The sequence below is a fragment of the Cephus cinctus genome, unplaced genomic scaffold (genome assembly GCF_000341935.2).
Source record: "Cephus cinctus unplaced genomic scaffold, Ccin1 Ccin1_scaffold0847, whole genome shotgun sequence".
Taxonomy (NCBI): Eukaryota; Metazoa; Arthropoda; class Insecta; order Hymenoptera; family Cephidae; genus Cephus; species Cephus cinctus.
The window spans coordinates 334,323-353,541 of record NW_014333434.1 but is presented as its reverse complement, the minus strand read 5'-3'; the positions used below and the strand labels follow the sequence as shown (position 1 = coordinate 353,541).

The 19,219-nt window shown below is 32.7% G+C and overlaps 3 protein-coding genes across 6 annotated transcripts; 2 read left to right on the top strand and 1 right to left on the bottom strand.

Moving 5' to 3' along the window:
* The first annotated feature begins 3,755 nt into the window (after positions 1-3,755).
* LOC107270865 (glutamate--cysteine ligase catalytic subunit) lies at positions 3,756-8,580 on the top strand. 2 transcript variants are annotated; one of them, XM_015746274.2, is made up of 9 exons: positions 3,756-4,074; positions 4,315-4,424; positions 4,492-4,677; positions 4,769-4,941; positions 5,049-5,266; positions 5,376-5,744; positions 5,835-6,185; positions 6,260-6,441; positions 6,929-8,580. In XM_015746274.2, the coding sequence occupies exons 1-9, from the start codon at positions 3,925-3,927 to the stop codon at positions 7,104-7,106; spliced, it is 1,917 nt and encodes a 638-aa protein (XP_015601760.1). In that variant the 5' UTR covers positions 3,756-3,924; the 3' UTR covers positions 7,107-8,580. The 2 variants fall into 2 exon arrangements, with proteins under 2 accessions (XP_015601760.1, XP_024943932.1); XM_025088164.1 differs by lacking the exon at positions 4,492-4,677.
* Positions 8,581-8,872: 292 nt separating this feature from the next.
* Positions 8,873-10,671, bottom strand: LOC107270867 (protein Mpv17). 3 transcript variants are annotated; one of them, XM_025088166.1, is made up of 5 exons: positions 10,186-10,272; positions 9,879-10,108; positions 9,674-9,789; positions 9,358-9,579; positions 8,873-9,243 (listed from the first exon to the last, which is right to left on the bottom strand). In XM_025088166.1, the coding sequence occupies exons 2-5, from the start codon at positions 9,949-9,951 to the stop codon at positions 9,106-9,108; spliced, it is 549 nt and encodes a 182-aa protein (XP_024943934.1). In that variant the 5' UTR covers positions 9,952-10,108; positions 10,186-10,272; the 3' UTR covers positions 8,873-9,105. The 3 variants fall into 3 exon arrangements, with proteins under 3 accessions (XP_024943934.1, XP_024943935.1, XP_015601763.1); XM_025088167.1 differs by lacking the exons at positions 9,879-10,108; positions 10,186-10,272 and adding an exon at positions 10,647-10,671; XM_015746277.2 differs by having other exon boundaries at positions 9,879-10,257.
* A 527-nt stretch (positions 10,672-11,198) lies between these two features.
* LOC107270855 lies at positions 11,199-18,987 on the top strand. Its single transcript, XM_025088159.1, has 9 exons — positions 11,199-11,337; positions 12,992-13,191; positions 13,364-13,507; positions 13,601-13,685; positions 16,312-16,592; positions 16,690-16,810; positions 17,515-17,711; positions 17,813-17,956; positions 18,815-18,987. Exons 1-9 carry the CDS (start codon positions 11,331-11,333, stop codon positions 18,899-18,901), a joined length of 1,266 nt encoding a protein of 421 aa, XP_024943927.1. The 5' UTR covers positions 11,199-11,330; the 3' UTR covers positions 18,902-18,987.
* Positions 18,988-19,219: the final 232 nt, after the last annotated feature.

Sequence of the window (19,219 nt, the reverse complement as noted above, 5' to 3'; positions counted from 1 at the left end):
TCCACGAAAGTTATCAAGTTAACCTGTGCATTAGAATATATTTCTAGAAAGCTTGATATCTGAGGCGGTTACTGTAAAAAAATAAACACAACTTATCGCATACGTATTGAGAAATTACCGTTAAACTAAACACATGTGCCGACTGTCTCTCTCCTTCGCATTTTCTTCTTTCGATCCGTAAATGCTGAAAGAAAAATGACTGCAGATGTGGGTATTCGGCAACCATTATGATTCATTTATAAAAATAATTATTATTTCCTAGTATTAAATTCACATTTTCAATATATTTCTCTATTTCTTTTATGAAATTTAACAAATTATATATAGCTATTGACTTGACTTCAGCCAAACTTTACCATAGTACCTTAAGCATGACGCATGTATACCTGGCACTTGGCCCTCGATGAGAGCATCAAGCCAAAAGGATCAAGAAGAAGAAGAAGCATGACACATGAATTTCTTCACATTTTTAGGAAGACATTTTCCGGTCTTTTTAAGCATAAGATCTATTCGACCCACCATCCTCAAGCATTGCAGAAAAAAACCTACATTGGTCGGATTATTATATTATTATATTCAATGATTGAAACCGCTATAAAAAACCGGTACATACATAAATATAAATGATATTTACATGATTAATGGTTCCGAGGATCTGAGTGACTTGCCAGATTCAATGACGACTAATATAGAAAACGAGTTTGTGCCTCTCCGACTGTACATATTTTGCAGCTAGTATTTATCATACCTATTTCCAAGAATCATGACTCTAATGATTGGCCTGTGCTCGTTAACCAAGTTGCATGTTGTGACGAAAAAGATACAACCATACACAAAGATTGTACTTGAATATTATCATATCACAAATCTTTTATTACTACATTGATGGTAAAAATATTCATGAATCATTAATATACGATATATCTATAAATGAAAAAGATTAGATTACAATTAATGCTATAGTGTGTGACCCAGAATTTACAATATTTACATTAAGTCGGTTTTGAATTGAGACGCATTTTATGAACTTTATTGCGACATGGTGACATCACTGTCATTACGTCATTTCTTTTTCAATATGGAAAATAGACCCTCGTACACAGAATTTGCTCTTGTATCAAATTCAATGGACAAAATGTTCCTAACGGATAAACATCGGGTTACAAAAAGTCAGATATTTTCATCACATATATACTGTCCCTGCAGTATTTTTTTGTAACTGTAGTAATATTTCTAACAATGGACAAGTTCTTTGCACGCGCCATCTTAGCCTTTCATAGAATTGCAACACCTAGCACATTCCAAATGTTCTTATCTGTCTTGCTTCTAACTTTATTCTCGGTTGAGAAACCATAACAGGCTGGGACATACATTCACTGTATACTACGTTCATACGAAATCCTTAATTACGAATCAATATTTATTTCGTATCTCTTCCTTTTCACAACTACATTCACCGTGACTGCAGTAAAATTTAATAAAAATACATGGAGTCTTGAAAGTTCGTAATTCTTCTTTCTGCATGGTAAACAAAATTTATCGCTTAGATAAGATTACTCTAGTCCATATGAACTAACCATAGATATGATTCCGCGTATATCCTTGACACATCACAAATGTACCACAAACGTCTGTTGAACATTTATGGATCCCTATAAGAAGTACGAAGTAACAGTTACGTGGAAATAGAATAGTTACGTATATCGGGTGTCTCGTGATATTAAATCCTTGGAGTAGAAGCCGATATGTTACTTAGTACTTGCTACGATGTTTGAAATCCTATTATACATCCTATAGAGACTAATCATTTTTGCTACTTGATGCAGAGAATAATTATAACGTGTATTATCATTAAAAAGATAAACTATCAAATTTTTATAGATATTTTTTATTTTTATATATTAAGTAAACATCTGAAATGATATGGCAACAAAAACGGTTAGCAGTGTCTTGAATAAGAAACATATACCTCTGGTACAAAACTAATGCATTGTTCAAGGTAGAGCATGGTAGACAGCAGGAAGGCCATTATTCCTGACGTTTCACCTAAATTTCAATAAGATTTTCTTGTGGTCAGTTTCGAAATTGTTAGAAGTAAAGCAATAGCACATATCAATATGATGACATAACTTTGAAGTTTTTCTGTGTATTCTATCAAAGAGATAATTTAAAGTGCCTATAATTACTGGCGGCGACCTTGACAACAAAGTATATTAATTTACATACCATCTTAAACTAGACACAATCGTTTTTAATTCCATGAATTAACTTCAATTAGAAAGTTTAATGAAAATTAGACGCTCAACGAATAACTGCGGAGGTATAATTAAAAAATGTAATTTGATTCCAATGCGTGAGAATGAAGTTAAATCGGTATAAATTTGAATTCCCGCGAAATTGGCATGGGTATTGTTTAAAATAATGGATTTTATATCAATTATTTTTATATCTTCATTTGACATAATTAGTCACATATAGTACAAAGTTTCAATGAGATGTTCGCAGAATATCTATACGTCTATAGGATGTCCGAGTGACGTCATAAGGATGTTTGTGGTATGGGAGTATCCAAGAAACGTATGTATTAGATACATGACGACAATGTGAAAATTTTCTGATTCGAGGATGCCAAGATAGATAGATAACTAGCCAGCAAACGCATAGCATTCCAATATTAGCAACGTTAAAATTTTTGAATTTTGATGGACATTTGGATATTGATGTGGAACCGTTACTTTGTGTTTGCTTGGCTATAATAGAAGGTCATAAAAATTTTTTACTATATGAAAAAGTACTGCGAGTAAAAAACCAAAGCAAAGTCAATTCTAGAGTGACTGTGTAATATTTTTAATTTGATCAAACGTACGTGATAACACATTTGTTCACTTTCAGGCGTGTATCGTCCAATGTGATGATCGAGTTAGTATATTAACATTATCTTTCACATAATCAGATACAAATATTTTTTAATTCAATTCATCGATTCTATATAAGCTTTACTTATCACTATAACGATTGTACAACTTTATGAAACAGGCAAAATAAGCCGACCTTATTCTAGAGATTATAAAGTGACGGTTAAGACCATATCGGCATTGTTATAATTTGCCACTCAAGAACATGATAGTTTAAAGTTACCTGGTAACTGATAAATTGTACCACCGTTACTACTTTGCGTTCACTGGGGTAGAATTCATACAGCAAAATAGTTTTATAGGTGTTAATAAGAGGTCTGGCGGATATTATAAGTCATATAAATATCCTAGTAACGTTTGTGACATTTTTGCGTTATATATACTATCCATAGACGTATTAATCATGATTTTATAATATTAGGTAAGCCTAACATCAAACGCCAATTTTGAGAGATAGTCGTAAATCACAATTCTCCAGATTCATTCACGTATTATCAACCTGTCAAAACATAAAGCTGATCAAATTAACGGTATTGCTGACACCCTAATATAGGACTAAATCTGTTATGAAAAATATTCAATAGAAGTTAATTGCTTGTATTATTGGTAATTCCTTTATGGTTTTGAAAATGAATATTTGTGTTCTCAGCTTTGATTTGTTAAAAATTGAAATATTTATTTTCTGATAATTAAACCTTACCTTAAAATAATATATTTCATTTTAGAAGCAAATGTTCAAGAAATGAGCACGTAATTCACTCTGATCGTGTTCTGTCCTTTATAATTTACAATTGTGTGTAGGCTGTCTCTTTTATCTCATTGCGATTCATTCGTATTTAGCAGCGCGAAAGCTATTCAGTCAATAGCTCGTGAGTTGCCGTACTGGTCGGATCGTACGTATTCGACTCGACTCGACTCTAAGCTGATCGTATTGGTTTAGCTTTGCGCGAGTGAAACGTACGGGTGTCATCGAGCTTAACATTCTCAGATTTGGAAGTTCTTGAACGTGATGGGCCTGCTCTCAGAAGGCAATCCCCTCAGTTGGGAGGAAACGAAAAAATTGTCGGACCACGTGCGAAAACACGGAGTTATTCAATTTATTAACCTGTACAAAATACTTCGTGATCGACAGGGTGATGTACTTAAATGGGGGGATGAGGTATGATTTAATATGTTTTCTTTTGTTTTGTATTTTTTTGTTGTATTGAAACAGCTTTCTATTTCTAACCACTGTTCTGTGGATATATGAATTTTAAACTTGATTGTATAACTGGCTCTGTGACCATTTCGAGTAGTGTCAACTAAGAGTTACTAGATAATTTTGATTTGATGCATTTCTTTGGCTTCAAAGTTGCTGGATTTTATATTTTCGTTGAATAAGATTGTTTTTTTCTTTTAGGTGGAATATATTCTTGTCAAATTTGATGATGACAAGAAAACTGCGAAGGTCAGCTTGAGAGCAGAGGAAATTTTAGGTGTACTCAATGCAAAAGAACATGAAAATCCAACGTAAGATATTTTAATCCATATTTTACAGGTTAAGAATGTGTTGTATGAATAATCATTTACTTTAAAGTGGTGTAAAGTCACTTTGGAGACCAGAATTTGGTGCATACATGGTTGAAGGAACACCAGGAAAACCTTATGGTGGACTACTTGCTCATTTCAATGTTGTAGAAGCAAACATGAAATATAGAAGGCAAGAAGTCATAGAACTTCTTCATCCAGGAGAAGCACTTATGTCAATAACTAATTTTCCTAGGTACATTGTTGTTTTTCTGCTAAGCTTTAATATAAGTAAAATTGACATGTCGTCAATGGAAATAAATATTGTTATGAAAACAATTTTATAGATTGGGAGTTTTGGACTTTACCGATCCACCTACTAAACCAACACCAAATTCTGGTGCTACAAGAAGCTTATTTTTTCCTGACGAAGCTATTTACCAAGGACATCCACGTTTTAAATCATTGACCAGAAATATAAGACAGCGCAGAGGAGAAAAAGTAGCTGTAAACATTCCTAGTAAGTACGTGTAAAACATCACATTCTCTGCAGAATAGTATTCTAACTGAATGCATCAAAAAACAATAAATAATAAATTGTATATAATGGTGAACTTCTCATTACAGTTTACAAGGATGAAAATGTCCCACGGCCATTTAAAGAAGATTTATTTGCACTTGGTGATGATGGTTCCAGTACAAAAGCAGCAAAGGAAGATCATGTTTACATGGATGCAATGGGTTTGGGTATGGGTTGTTGCTGCTTACAAGTGACATTTCAAGCTTGTAATATACAGGAAGCAAGAACACTATATGATCAATTGGCACCTCTCTGTCCAATTATGGTAAGCCCATGACTGTCTTTCTAATAATTTTAATAAATCCTAAAACTATAAACCAGAATATCCGTTACAATATTCTTAATCCAGGATCTTTTTATTTCCTTTTCAACAGCTAGCTTTGACAGCAGCTAGTCCGTTTTTTCGTGGCTACGTGACGGATGTCGACTGTCGCTGGAACGTAATATCGGGTTTATCCGACTGTCGCACCGAAGAGGAACGTGGTTTAAAGCCGCTGAAGGAAAATAAGTTTCGAATCAATAAATCTCGATACGATTCTATTGATTCTTACCTGAGTGAACAAGGTGACAAGTACAATGATGTGCCATTGATTTATGACAAAGAGATATACAATCAATTGTTAGATAATGGAATCGACAGACTCCTCGCCCAACACGTCGCCCATTTATTCATCAGAGATTCGGTGTCTTTATTTTCTGAAAAAATTCATCAAAATGATTTGGAAGATACTGATCACTTTGAGGTGAGAAATCGCCTTGAAATTAGTATTTTGATTTCTATGAGTTTTCATAACAATTTTTCTTCACAACTTGGTGCATCCTAACTGTTTTAGAACATTCAATCAACCAATTGGCAAACAATGCGTTTCAAACCGCCACCGCCAAATTCATCGATTGGTTGGCGTGTCGAGTTCCGACCTTGTGAAGTTCAAATTACAGATTTCGAAAACGCTGCCATCGTCTGTTTTGTCGTTCTGGTCACCAGAGTCATACTCAGCTATAAATTGAATCTTCTCATACCAATCAGCAAGGTAGATGAGAACATGGCAAAAGCTCAGAAGAGAGATGCTCTAAAAGTTGAAAAATTCTGGTTTCGCAATGACATCACATCCGATGCGAAACAAGGCGATGGTGGTGAACCTGAATACACGGAATTCACTGTCAACGAGGTTATCAACGGGAAGGTACATATAGTAAAGAATACGAAAAAAGTTCTTTCCTCAAAAAGTATAAAAAATTATAATATTTGGAACTTTAGGATGGCGTATTTCCTGGCCTGATACCGCTAGTCAATTCGTACTTAGCCAGCATGGATGTTGATGCAGATACTCATTGTACTGTACAACGATATTTGAAGTTGATTCAGCGGCGAGCAGCTGGAGAATTATTAACAACTGCTGCCTGGTTGAGGAAAGAAGTGACCACTCATCCAGAATACAAGTAAGTTTTTAATTCATTGTTAAATTATGTAATCATTGCCATAGCGTTATTGTCGTCGAATTTACCTCATTTGAACCTTAGTGAAAACTGTGATTACTCTTTTAACAATATAGTCGGTTCACGAGTTCGACATGTTTTTATGACAGATCGAAAACAATAAAGTCTTTAGCAAGGTACACGTTTCACTGAATACAATATTTGTTATAAAATATGCATATAGAGAGTTTTGCATTAAATATATTTTATTTTTATAATTTAGTATATATTTACCTCATTTTGAGGAAAATCACGTGTAATTCGCTAAGAATTGCATTGCTTGCGAACTGACAAAAAAACATATTGAAACTGCGGATTAACTGTAGCTACGTCAAAGGTTGCGTTACCAAATTGTCTTTGGCACAGTGTTAGAACTTATAAAAATATTTTCAGATAATCTGAAATTTATTAAATATTTCTCATAAATTAATTTATTTCGCAAAAAATCTAGGAAGGACTCTATAATCACTGAGAGAATCAATTATGATCTCTTGAAGAAGATTCATAACATCGAAATTGGCGAACAATCCTGTCCTGATCTATTGGGACCGTGCACTACGTCCAAGACGACAGAGACGATACCAGCAGCTGTCGCCAAAGCAGAAAAATTATTAACACCTGATTGTTGATAAATGATATATCCGCCAGAGGCGCTTTAGTTCAATTGTCTATTCTTATCATTAATATGGTCATCGTTATTGATTACTCGAATTAATTTAATTATTTAACCGACTACCTTAACTACCGTATATTCTTTTTGAGTGCAAAGGTTACTTATCGTCGGGTTGCACTTATTGGTCACATCGATTATGTAGAATTTAATGTGGAGTTTAATATGTAGCATTGCGCATCGCAGGCACGTGTAAACATAAGATTTCATTACATTGCATCTAGACTCCGCCATTCTTGTATCATTACGAATATCACAATTCAATTTCCAATTTTCTAACTGATAGAGGATTAAAAAAAGAATGTGATGTAATATTTGATGCAAAAAGACAATGCTACTGTAATTTGTCTTCGTTATTCGCTTCCAATGGATATTAAATCGGAATCACTTTTTGTCATATTATTTGTTGTTTTCGTACGGGGAATATTATTTATATTATAGTATAAATTATCCTAATGTGGCAGCTGGTATTTCAAGCGAATGATGAGGTAATGGGAGACCTTCGTATTTTATTTATATTTGTTTCGCGCATCTTTTACTATATGGCATTTAAGAAATTTTCGAACAAATTTGGATATTGTGCGACGACTACAGGTTGTGGTACAACGATACATTGTACTTTTTGAGATTCTACCTAATATGATTTTGTATTGGAGTCCTAGAAGTTCAAAATAATGTGATAACGTTATATGGAACAAAACTTAAGTTTCCTTTTCATCTACTTTACGTTACGTATTCGGTAAATTTATTAGGATGCTTTAACTACAAAACTGTAAAACAATTGAATATTACTAATTTTGTTAAATTATCGTTACTTGTTAGAAAATCATCGTCATTTGCTGAAATTTTCTAACTGAGAATACACCGTGTAAATTTTATGTCAATATTGAAGATAGTATTTAGGTCATCAGAATTCTTGAATTGAATTATTTCATTATTATTTTAGTATGCAATGTTACAGATATAATGAACAAGTATTATTTCGCATATGTTAAATTGTAACGTCCGAACTGTAATTATTCCGAATGTTGTCCCTTTTATTTGATGCAACGTAACGTAAAAAGAAACCTAGTCATTCCACACGCAATTGGCAATAGATAGAAACGATTAATGTCCTTTCCCAAGAGAGGATGAGTGAGAACAGAACCATTGTGCAAACTGTGACTCCCTCGAAATTGGTTATTGTACTTTCTAGTGCCTGGTACGCACAGGGCGGTTGAAACGGATCGCGCGATAAAGGATGTATGTATATTTCCCGCAGAAGAGAACAATCTTCGACCTAATCTATCCTAAAGCGATTTAATTCTCAGATGCCTTGTCGTACTCTTTTATATACATGATTGTTATGTTTACGAATATTATTTTGTATTTAGATATAGAACACATGAGAACTTAAGAAATAATCCCAATAAACGTAAATATTTATAAACGCATTAGACGAAGTTTGTATTTTAGTGCGTTATAGTAGATAATTATTCTTATCCTCAGAAAATGATTAGAGCAAATTGAATCTGGTATGTACTGAAAAAGTGAGGTATGTGAAGAGTTTCGTGTAACTTGAGGTACTTGCATGCAGTAGTGAAATGCATAATTAATTTAGAGCAGTCAGTTTATTGAATTAATTTTTTACGGTACTCTTTTTAGTTAGTTATAATTTAAATTTACAGTTTTCTACAAATACATATATATGACTATACTGGTGCATGGCTAGGAATGTCCTTTCAATTTATACAATGATACGTAATCATTTATTATTCATCAATACACATCCATTGTAATAGTTCATATACATATTGAAGGGGGTTTCGCATTAAATTTTTTTCCAAGTTGGAAATGGCTCTGACAAATGCTTTGTATTTGTTTTTGGGAATAGTATTATACACATATTACTCTGCATGTCAAAGTAATATTTAGTTTTTGTCTCATGGTAGTATGTTTAATTTAATTAAAATAATTTTTTAATGTAGTGGTTGTGTATCTCTGTTAGTTCTGTAAGAAATATAAGTATTCCATAATACAGCAACTGATTGTACCACTAACACCTGATAGTGTAAAGGGACAAGAGCAAAATTTACTAGTTGAACCACTGGCCATAGCTGTAACAATGAAAGTTATATGGTTTAACAAACATTATACTACTAAAAATCATATTTTTTTTCTATTTACATCCTGCATTTGTAATTAGACAAAGAAGTAACATTTTTAATTACCTTATAATTATTTTTGAGTATATCAATATAATCGTTTTTCAATCTACTTTTAATATCTTCCATATTTCCTCCTTGTAAAGCACTAATGGTGCTTAATAAGATGACTATGAAACTTGGTGCAAAGAGAAGTTGATCACATGCAACTTTTTTCAAAGCCACTGTTCCACCTTTAGATCCAAAATGCCTGTCTAATATTCCATACCAGGTCCTAGTAGCAGGTCCCTAAAAAATAAAATATTTAATTTTCCATTAATAATAAGTTCCTAGTTTGATTTTAAATACAGCAAATTACTTGTTTAACGCATATGAAACTTACCCCGATGAAAAATCCAATACCAAAAAATTGAGCTGTACGGATAAAATCTAAATTTTCAAATTTTCTACGCTCAACAACATTTTGAGCAAGTTGATCTCCTAAGCCCATCAAAGTTCCTAAACACATTTTATTTTAATAAATGAATCAATTATCAATAACCAGTCAAATATGCTATGTAACGTAGCACTGTGCTTCATTTATTTACCAGCTTGAATGGCTTGCATCCCAAGTGGAAATTTCTTTAACAAATTTTGATACCCTCTGAACATGACACTCATATTTCCAAAAAATAATTAATGCAGGACCAGCGGTTAACCTCACTTATATACATGGACTTAGATAAAATGTAGGTTAGACGTTTTAGCAATATTCACATTTCATATTGATTATATGACACTAACAGTTGTTACTAATAAGACGAATAGTTTGCAAAATCTGTAATACAGATTTAGGCGTTTAGTCCAAGTTTGAAACATTTAAATATTATTCAGCTATTGGAATTATATTTGTACTTATTGAACAACCCCATTCAAACACGTTACCAACGCATCACTTTGGAAAGAATCCGGAATTGGCTATCGCCTCAAAACGTAAGTTACGTTCTGCTACTCTACCGGCTGTTAGTATAAAAAACAGATGTTTTAATGTTTCTATAAGATTGAACGTAGAACAAACTGTTCAATACTTTTAAAAAGAAATAAATAATACTAAATAGCAAATACAATTTACAAGTCAGTATAAACATAGCATTGTTAGATAATGTGAATTATATGGTATATTTTTCTAGAACGGGTGACCAAATCTCGAATGTTCTATTTATATAGATAAATGTATTTGATTATGACATACAATGACGTTAATTAAAATATTATAGGTATAACAGGATAGGTTTGATTATTCACCGTTTATTATAGTTTATATAACATGTACATGATCGGAAATATGTACTTGTTTAACTGTTATTCCTACTTACCTTCATTCTAAGAATTTCACCTATTACATAATACATAACACATGTTAAGTAATAATCATCAGTGCCAACATTTGCATAGCAAAACATCGGACAAATCCTTGTTGTAACAATGGCTAATACATGCAGATTACAGATAAAGATGTAGAGATGAGACGAAGAAAATATAATAGTTATTCTAACAATAAAATGGCCACAGACCAGATTATCTAACTCGATAGAGCTCCATCGATCATTTTGATCATGAATCTATGGTTGCGATCAATGATTTTGAAAAATCAAGCCATAAACTATGGGATAGTATTTCTAACCATATTTCTTAGCATTAATTTCCAGCGTTGACACCGTCACTCCCGATACCGTCTGCCCGTACTTTACCCATGTTAGAGTGTAAGTGTAAAAACATGTCAAATTAAAAAAATAAATAGTTAGTTAATATATTTATTTAAAAATTGTGCTACATATTAATTCTAAAAAATTTTCAAAGAATTATCATAGCTCACATCAATCGATCAACTGACGAATCGCAAAATTTTGGGAAATGGTTTCACCAATTATCAAGTCAACCATTCAAAGAAGACGTAGCTTGATAAGATAAGATAATAAAGTAGACTTTAACCAGGTAAAGATATCATACACGAATCATTTTATACTTCCCAGTTTCGTTAACCGTACACAGTCGTCATAATGCCACGTAAGTATTTCGTTAATTTTGAAATATGTTTTCAATATCTTCAACTGCCACTGTTAACTGCCAACTGTCTTTCGCTTCACCAAAGTCTGACAGTTCCTCCATATCCCGAATATTCTTGTCAGATTAGTAAGGAAAAATATAATAATTCTCGTACAAAGAAGTCTAAGTAAAATGTAATACCGAACTAATAATTCAACGCATAATGAGGTGCTGTGTTAAAAAAAGCAGTAGATGAAAATTGAAATCCTTGAGAAGTCAATCAAGCCGTATTTTAATTGCTGGCATTTAATGGGTCACGATTTTTTCCTTCTTATGCCTCAAAGTCACCTTATACAAACGTATCCCGATAAGAGACGTGTTATTGAGGTAATATGGTCTACTTCTTATTTCGTTGATTTAATTCGTATCTAAAATGAACATGTAAATGTCAGAACGAAATTAAAGAATAATTATAAGACAATTATATTATTTCAATTAAAATTCACTACCTTCGAACTAAGTATTACATATGCAAATCACGGATCTGCGAAAAAAAAGAAAGTTGTGCCAGCAAAGGCTTCTAAGAAAACCTCGAGACTTCAATTCGCACGTCAGTGTACTTGAAATAAATAGTTATTTTGTAATCCCCCGAAAGATAATAAAAAAATGGTTACATTATCTTCACTTGATCCATCCGGGATATAATAAAACAGAGTAAAAGAACTCAGGCTATTTTTTGCACTTAATGCGCAAATGGAACTTTAGTTATGAAACCTTCATATATCTATATATGGTATTACAAAAGTAGGTACCAACAGCACTTTTGAATTCTTCTACGTACTTGAATTGGAAAATACGTATCCTGTTATTTTTAATTTGTAAGGTCAAATTTTGAGGATTATGAATGATATATAACAATAAGACAATGTAAATCCACGTTTCACAAGAAATTTGCATATGTGTGGCAACAAATATTGATATTTACATATTTTTCCATCTCTTTGTCTTGCATGTACCAAATTTTTTGTAAGAACTGCAAATAATCCGATTAACAATGATGATGAGCGTAGTTCAAAACACAATTCAAAAATTGACACAAGATAAAAAATTTCTGAAAAAATTGCCCTTATTTATTTCGTAAATTCGATCCGATTGCTTTTCACTGTCTTTCTGCAATTCGATAATAAATATAGAACGGAATATTGCAAGACGATAATTTTTTATCGAAGAGATTTATATAAGTTATTAATCCTTTTATATCAAAGTATTCAACTAAGATAGTCTCGGGTAGCAAAATAATGTTTTTAGAAAGTATGAATATTCTCTGCGTATGCTCAGCATATACTATAATCTATTGGTCCAGATAGCGTATGATATTCTTAGAATATCTTAATTTCGTCCTCAAAATTCGAAATAGGTACTCAATATTATCAGTTCTAAATGAATGATTAGTACCTTCTGAGAATATCCAAATTTCATAATCATGCTGTCTGGCTAACATATAGGATCAGAGTAAAGAAATATTTTCGTAGAGGAAACAATTTTTTATGATGGAAAGGTTTCGAGAAAAAGTTGTTCATCAGTCAAAAAATTATTTTAAAAATAATTTCATGGAATACATCAACCATAACTGTTTGTTATTATCGTTAAACAATTTTTTCGTTCACCCCAACAGCTTATAGATGGGTCCAACCAAGTCCACATCGTTCATTTCCTGACATGGCTGTACGCGGTGGTCGTGACCAAGATGGCAGTCCAATATTCGTTGGCAGAGCATTTCACGAAGGGGATATGATACCTGCCAAAGTTATTCCAGATAAATGTGTCGCTTATGTCGCCTATAACGGAGAAGAGCATGCGAAAGATGATTATGAGGTAAAGTTCGAGTATTTCATGTGAAACTAGCAAAATTGCATTATACTTTTTTCATACACTTCATACGAGTAAATTATCCACACAGAATGTACGAAGACAATTAGGAATTTTTTAAGAAAGTTAATTTTTCATTTCCTATATGACAAATTCCAACAGTAAATTGATTTTACAGATTTTATGTTACGGTGATTTTGCCTGGGAATTCTCAAGTAATGGTTCAATTCCACCAGGCGCTTTGGTGGCTGGACAAACAAGTGAGGGTGAACCATTATTCGTAGGACGGGTACTTCATAATGGTTCACAGACGATTGGCAAGGTATAATATAAAGTATTATAGAACACTCAATGATATGGATTAATAGATTTGTGCATAATTTTATTTGAATTTCATACCATAATTTATTTGCAGATCCAGGCCAGTCATGGATGTCTTTATATTCCATTCGACGGCGAGGAACTCTCCTTCACAGACTACGAGGTGCTCGTCGCTCATTAAAGCCTCATTTGATAAAAATATTTGATAAACTACGGTGATCGCTCTGCTAGTTAATACTCTCTGAATGGTCTTCAGGAATTAATGGTCGTGTAAATTATAATAACCCAGATACACAAAAAAGCGTTAGTAAAGAGAGGGCAGTAAGTGTGAGATGAAATATCGATAATTTTAAACAAAAAATGTCACCGAAGATCCATTTTCATATTTAAATTTTATTTGGATATTTACTCCTTGATACATCCACACTTTTTTTCCCATACTATTTTTTTTAAAAGATTGTTTAAGTCATTCATTGTTCTTGATGATTATGCAAATGTAACAATGTATATTCACATATGTGTATTGTGTCACATAGATTTTTAACGCTGCATAAGACATAAATTAAATTACATTATGTTGCAAATGTTAAGTACTGTTAATTGTACCTACTGCTAATCACTTTTAATGATAAATAATTTTAATCAAAGTAACATTTATTATCTCAATTTATCGCTTTTACGTATACTTATATACTTACATAAATACCGAGCCGTTATTCGTCTTATTATCTGATAGAAGTTTTAATGCAAAAAGTACTAATGGCAAAGTTTGCCTAACATTGGTGCTTTTGTAATGACATAGATATGAACATAGATTTTTGGTAGACTCAGTATTTTTTTTATATTGAGTGATAATATAAAAAATGTATTAGAATTGACTGAAGCAGTATCACGGATATACCTATACATATGTATATACATTAATAAAGTATAGTTTGGGGACAGTTTGAGTAATACAGCCGCTAGTTTGAGAACAATTGTATAGTTTCGGGTCGGACCTCAAAGTTTTTTCAACATAATGTATGTTTTGAGGCCCATAAAGCGACTGCCACACCAAATTTTTTTTTTTTTAATGCTAGACATCCGGAGTTGTGATGAGCTTAGAAAGTGTTTCGTTAGGTTAGGTTAGGTTAAAATTTCAATGCTGTGGTGCGTGAGGGTATTAGCTAAAAAAAACGTTAGCTTGCTATTGTGAATGCCCCTTAATCGCCTGGGTCTTCAAACTATACTTGTTACATGATTATATATATGAGTAATGTATAAATCGTACTTCAGTGTTATTAACAAGTTCTAAAAACCAGTCGATATGTAATCGTGATTATCAAGAGATTTGTAAAGCCACATTATGAAAACACATTTACTTATTTTCTTAACGATAACTCAACTTGGTTTCGGTGAAATGATAAAATTGAAAAAGGTTCCGTTATATTAAGTTAATCGTCTTGCTATATGCTAGTGAATGCACTTGATTGATTAAACATAACAAAATAAAAACGACTTTTATCTTATAATAGCGATTAAAACCAATGAATTTAATTATCGACATATTATAAGAGTAACATAAATTGACTTTCTTAACTGCTATCGATATATTGTAATTATTTGACTCCGGTGGTAGTTACTGGGTAAAAAGATTTGGCAGCACCCTCACTTTGGCAAACCTCACCCTGCATACTTACCGTCTTCTAAGTGAACTTGGAGTTTGCACGTGAAACATTCCTAATATACAGCTCAACATGTAAAAGAAATACTTCTCTAGGGTAGGTATAAAAACCTCCTGTAAGAATCCCATAAAACGCTTAAACATGTCCAGTGGGTTTTACCCAGGACGTCCGGAGTCTCATGAACATGCGGACATTTGCACCTCCTCAGGATATCCAGAGGAAGGCCCGGGACCTTATAAGAACCTTATAAGACCTTTCTGTTAGGACGTCCTTGTGCTATCTGGGAATATTGAATTATGAAAACATTTTGCATATGCGCTTAGAAATAAAAAAATAAACAAGAAATTCTGACTCTAGAATTAAAATTTAATAGTGGGTTCGAAGCACTCGAATTAAGGTTATGATAGACGTGAATCTATATACTTATAGGCTATAAGGTTATAATCGTCTGGAATATTGTAATCGTGAAATATTCAATAAATTCAACGACTGATGATTTGCGCACAAGCGAGGTACACAATTTAGAAAGCATCCGATCTCAGCGAACACGACTTGAGCCCGCTATAGCTTGTAGCTGATACGCGGTGTTGCCGTATGTTCTCCCCGTTCATTTCAGCAAAGGCTACCTCTGTCTGTTATTTTTTTATTCTCTTTAGATCAACATTCTCTTTTTTTAACACGTTAAAATTCGCAATCGGTTTCTGCATACAAATCATATTTTTCTATCGCTGTAAAGTGGAATTTCAGGCATTGAATTGAACGACCAGCGGACTTTTATAAGGCGGATAACTACCCAAAATTTCGAGAGATAAAAAACTATGTTCCAAGTATCGATTGAAAAAAATCAAATTTTAATGTTGAAATTCATATCAACGAGACGATTACCTTAAAGAATTTGTAATCATTGTTAATTAAAAAATAACCTCATGCGATAATCACATTTTCGGAACGATGGCTCAGTTTGCGACATTCCATTTGTGCCAACGTAAAATGCTCCCATGCAATTTGTATTATGACACCGTTTAAATATGTCAACATCGATAACGATAACGAGGAAAATGATAAGCTGATATAGAGTTACGGTTAAAAGCTTATCTCATAACAGGTATAAGTTCTTGGTGTGAAACGAATTGGTTTATAGACGTTATAACTATGGCAGGTGAGTGTCGAACAATTGATTTTAATCGATACTTTAATTTTGTTTCACTAAGAATTTATACCTTATTTTTTGCATTGGGGATTCCTATAATTTCCAAAATTTATTACATCGAATTGCAATTTTACCAAAATTCCAAACAGATGATTTCTCAAATTAGTAGTTTTTTTTTTTTAAGAATCTGGATTATTGTACATTCAGGTAGTCCATTCGCAGCACCTAGTCAAATAGCAGTCCATCATCAAATCATTGAAAATAAAGATATTGTAAGATCCCAATAATTTTAACAATATAAAATATAATTTTACATGCACGATCTAATTATATTTAATTATTTACTAAATTGAAAAATATCACGACCAGCAATTTGGTTGGACTAGATTTTTTCGTTCAAGTCGCCCTTTTGACTACATACATAAGACAGAATTCAAATGCCATGGGATCCATTACTTATTTAACTTCAGATATCACAGCAAAATATTCGGTAAGCGCTTCTTTTTGAGGTATCTAAGAAATCTGGAAACTAGAGAATATTTTAGGACACTGGTTAGGTATACATCTAATCGCTAAGTTTATACATATATTATCCATTGATAGCTAGCGCTGTCATGGCGATTTTCCCATAAGAGACTACGTAATAACTCTTGACTCTTATTATAATTTATTTCTCGTAAAGTGCTGTTAACCTCACTTACATTTTCGTACATTTACCCTTATTACTGTAGTTTCAACATATATCTAATTAAGGTACCAATCTAATACCCATTCACATGAAAAGACTATCTTAAATGTTTCTATAAGGTAGTGGATCCATTGGTGGACACTATTTCAGTCGAAAAAACCCTTACAGAGAAACGATGTATGTAAGAGAGACGAAAATATGATTTCTTAAATCTAAGGTTGTTAAAAATTTAATAAAATCTGGAGCACTAATTATAAGTGATATTTTTCTTCTTCTTCTTTGCCATTGGTGGTTTTATTTTTCCGTGGAGAACCAAGTGCCAGACTGTGATGTTAAAATCCTTGTTGTTGAAAAGGCATTACGTATACTCAAGTAATAATAATTAATAAAAGCGATTAAAGTAAAATTATGATAAAAATTGTAGTGAAACATTTTTTAATTATTTGATGCAACAAAAATGTAATAATATTCAAGTATTAATTTTTTCTATTTTATTATTTACATAGAACTCAAGTGGGTACATGGAAGATCATTATACATACCGGACGGTGCAGTACGAGGTGGAACTGACATTGACGGTACTGAAATTTTTGTTGGCCGAGCAAATCATGAGGGTGAAATGATTCCAGCCAAGGTCATCCCCTCTAAGGACGTTGCATATGTCTGTTGGGGTGGCGACGAGCATGCAAAACGCGACTACGAGGTAATGCGACTGAAAGTAACAAAAAATTTTAAAAAATAAATTACATTGACTTCGTAAAGCGTCATAAAACTATTTATCTGTATAATTTTTTTGATTCTCAGATTTTATGCCAAAAAGTATTTCGTTGGATACCTTCGAACGACGGTCATATTCCTGAGAATGCAGTAAGTACTGGCTACACCCCCGATGGAGAACCCCTCTACGTAGGTCGGACGTTTCACGAAGGAAGTCTCACTGTTGGCAAGGTACTACGTAATTTTTATTTAAAAAAAATTATCATCGCGAACGGCAATTGACATCAAAATTTTTCCATTTAATCTATTTCTAAGAAACTCTGCATCGTCGATTTCAGTTTAAAAGGTGGATTATTGATGTTTGTCAGATTGTTACGTACTGATAAATGGGTTATCTTAAGATTATCTTAAAAATACACGATAGAAAAAATTATTATATTATTATCGCACAGAAAGAGAATTCCTGTAAATATGATTTATACTTCACTGTAAATTTTTTACCAAAGCAAATATTGAGAATTAGGTTATTTTTTGTGATTATAATAATTCTTACGTGTACAGATACTGATTATGCATAACCTATAACTCGCGACGTGAAACGATAGACATAACTCGTGTCGTACGTTATGTCAGTACAGAACCGAGATATCTAATAATAAGAATAATAAAACGCACAACACGAACTGAAACCTATGAAGAAATGCTGTCTTGTGAAAAATATGGCATTTTTTAACCTAATAACTTTCACATATTGTTTCCAAGTCATTGGACGTAGAGTCTCTAAGTTAATTATTTTTGAGAGACAGTGATTTCAAGTAGTGCTCAAACGTAATATATCCCGCGGTACTATTCATAAGAGAATACCATGAAACGTGACGAGTGAAGTTTGTAAAGGGAAAAGATCAGCTGATTGCGTCCTCGACCGAGACATTTTTCTATCAATCCTCTTTATCTCTGTACGCTTATAAAACATACACCACGTGCCCGTTACGTTAGCGAAGGACTACTAGAAAGTTGTTATGACTTTCTACGCAGCAAAACAAACTGACACGTATTTGTTAACGCGTGTGGTTGTCATTCTGGTTGTAGGTACAATCGAGCCACAGCTGCCTGTACATTCCATTCGATGGTAAAGAAGTGTCGTACAACGAATACGAAGTTTTGATTCTTGACTAAGAATAAAAATAACACAATTCTAAATAACAATCGTATTAATCAAATTTGTAACGAAAAATAAATAATCACTGAAATTTATATGAAAATTCATTATCCTTGTTATTGCGTTAACAAAGAACAACAGATCTATGTAAATTATGTGAATAGCCGCGATCGCAGGTTTATAAACAAGTGGGGCTTATTAATTAATACAATATTGTTCAGTAATTCCATTACGATCAATTAACTACATGTCGTATCACTCTGTTGGATCGAAATTAAAAAGCCACTTGTTACAGGCACAGAGAATGCAGAAATGTCCGTAATTATTTGTATATT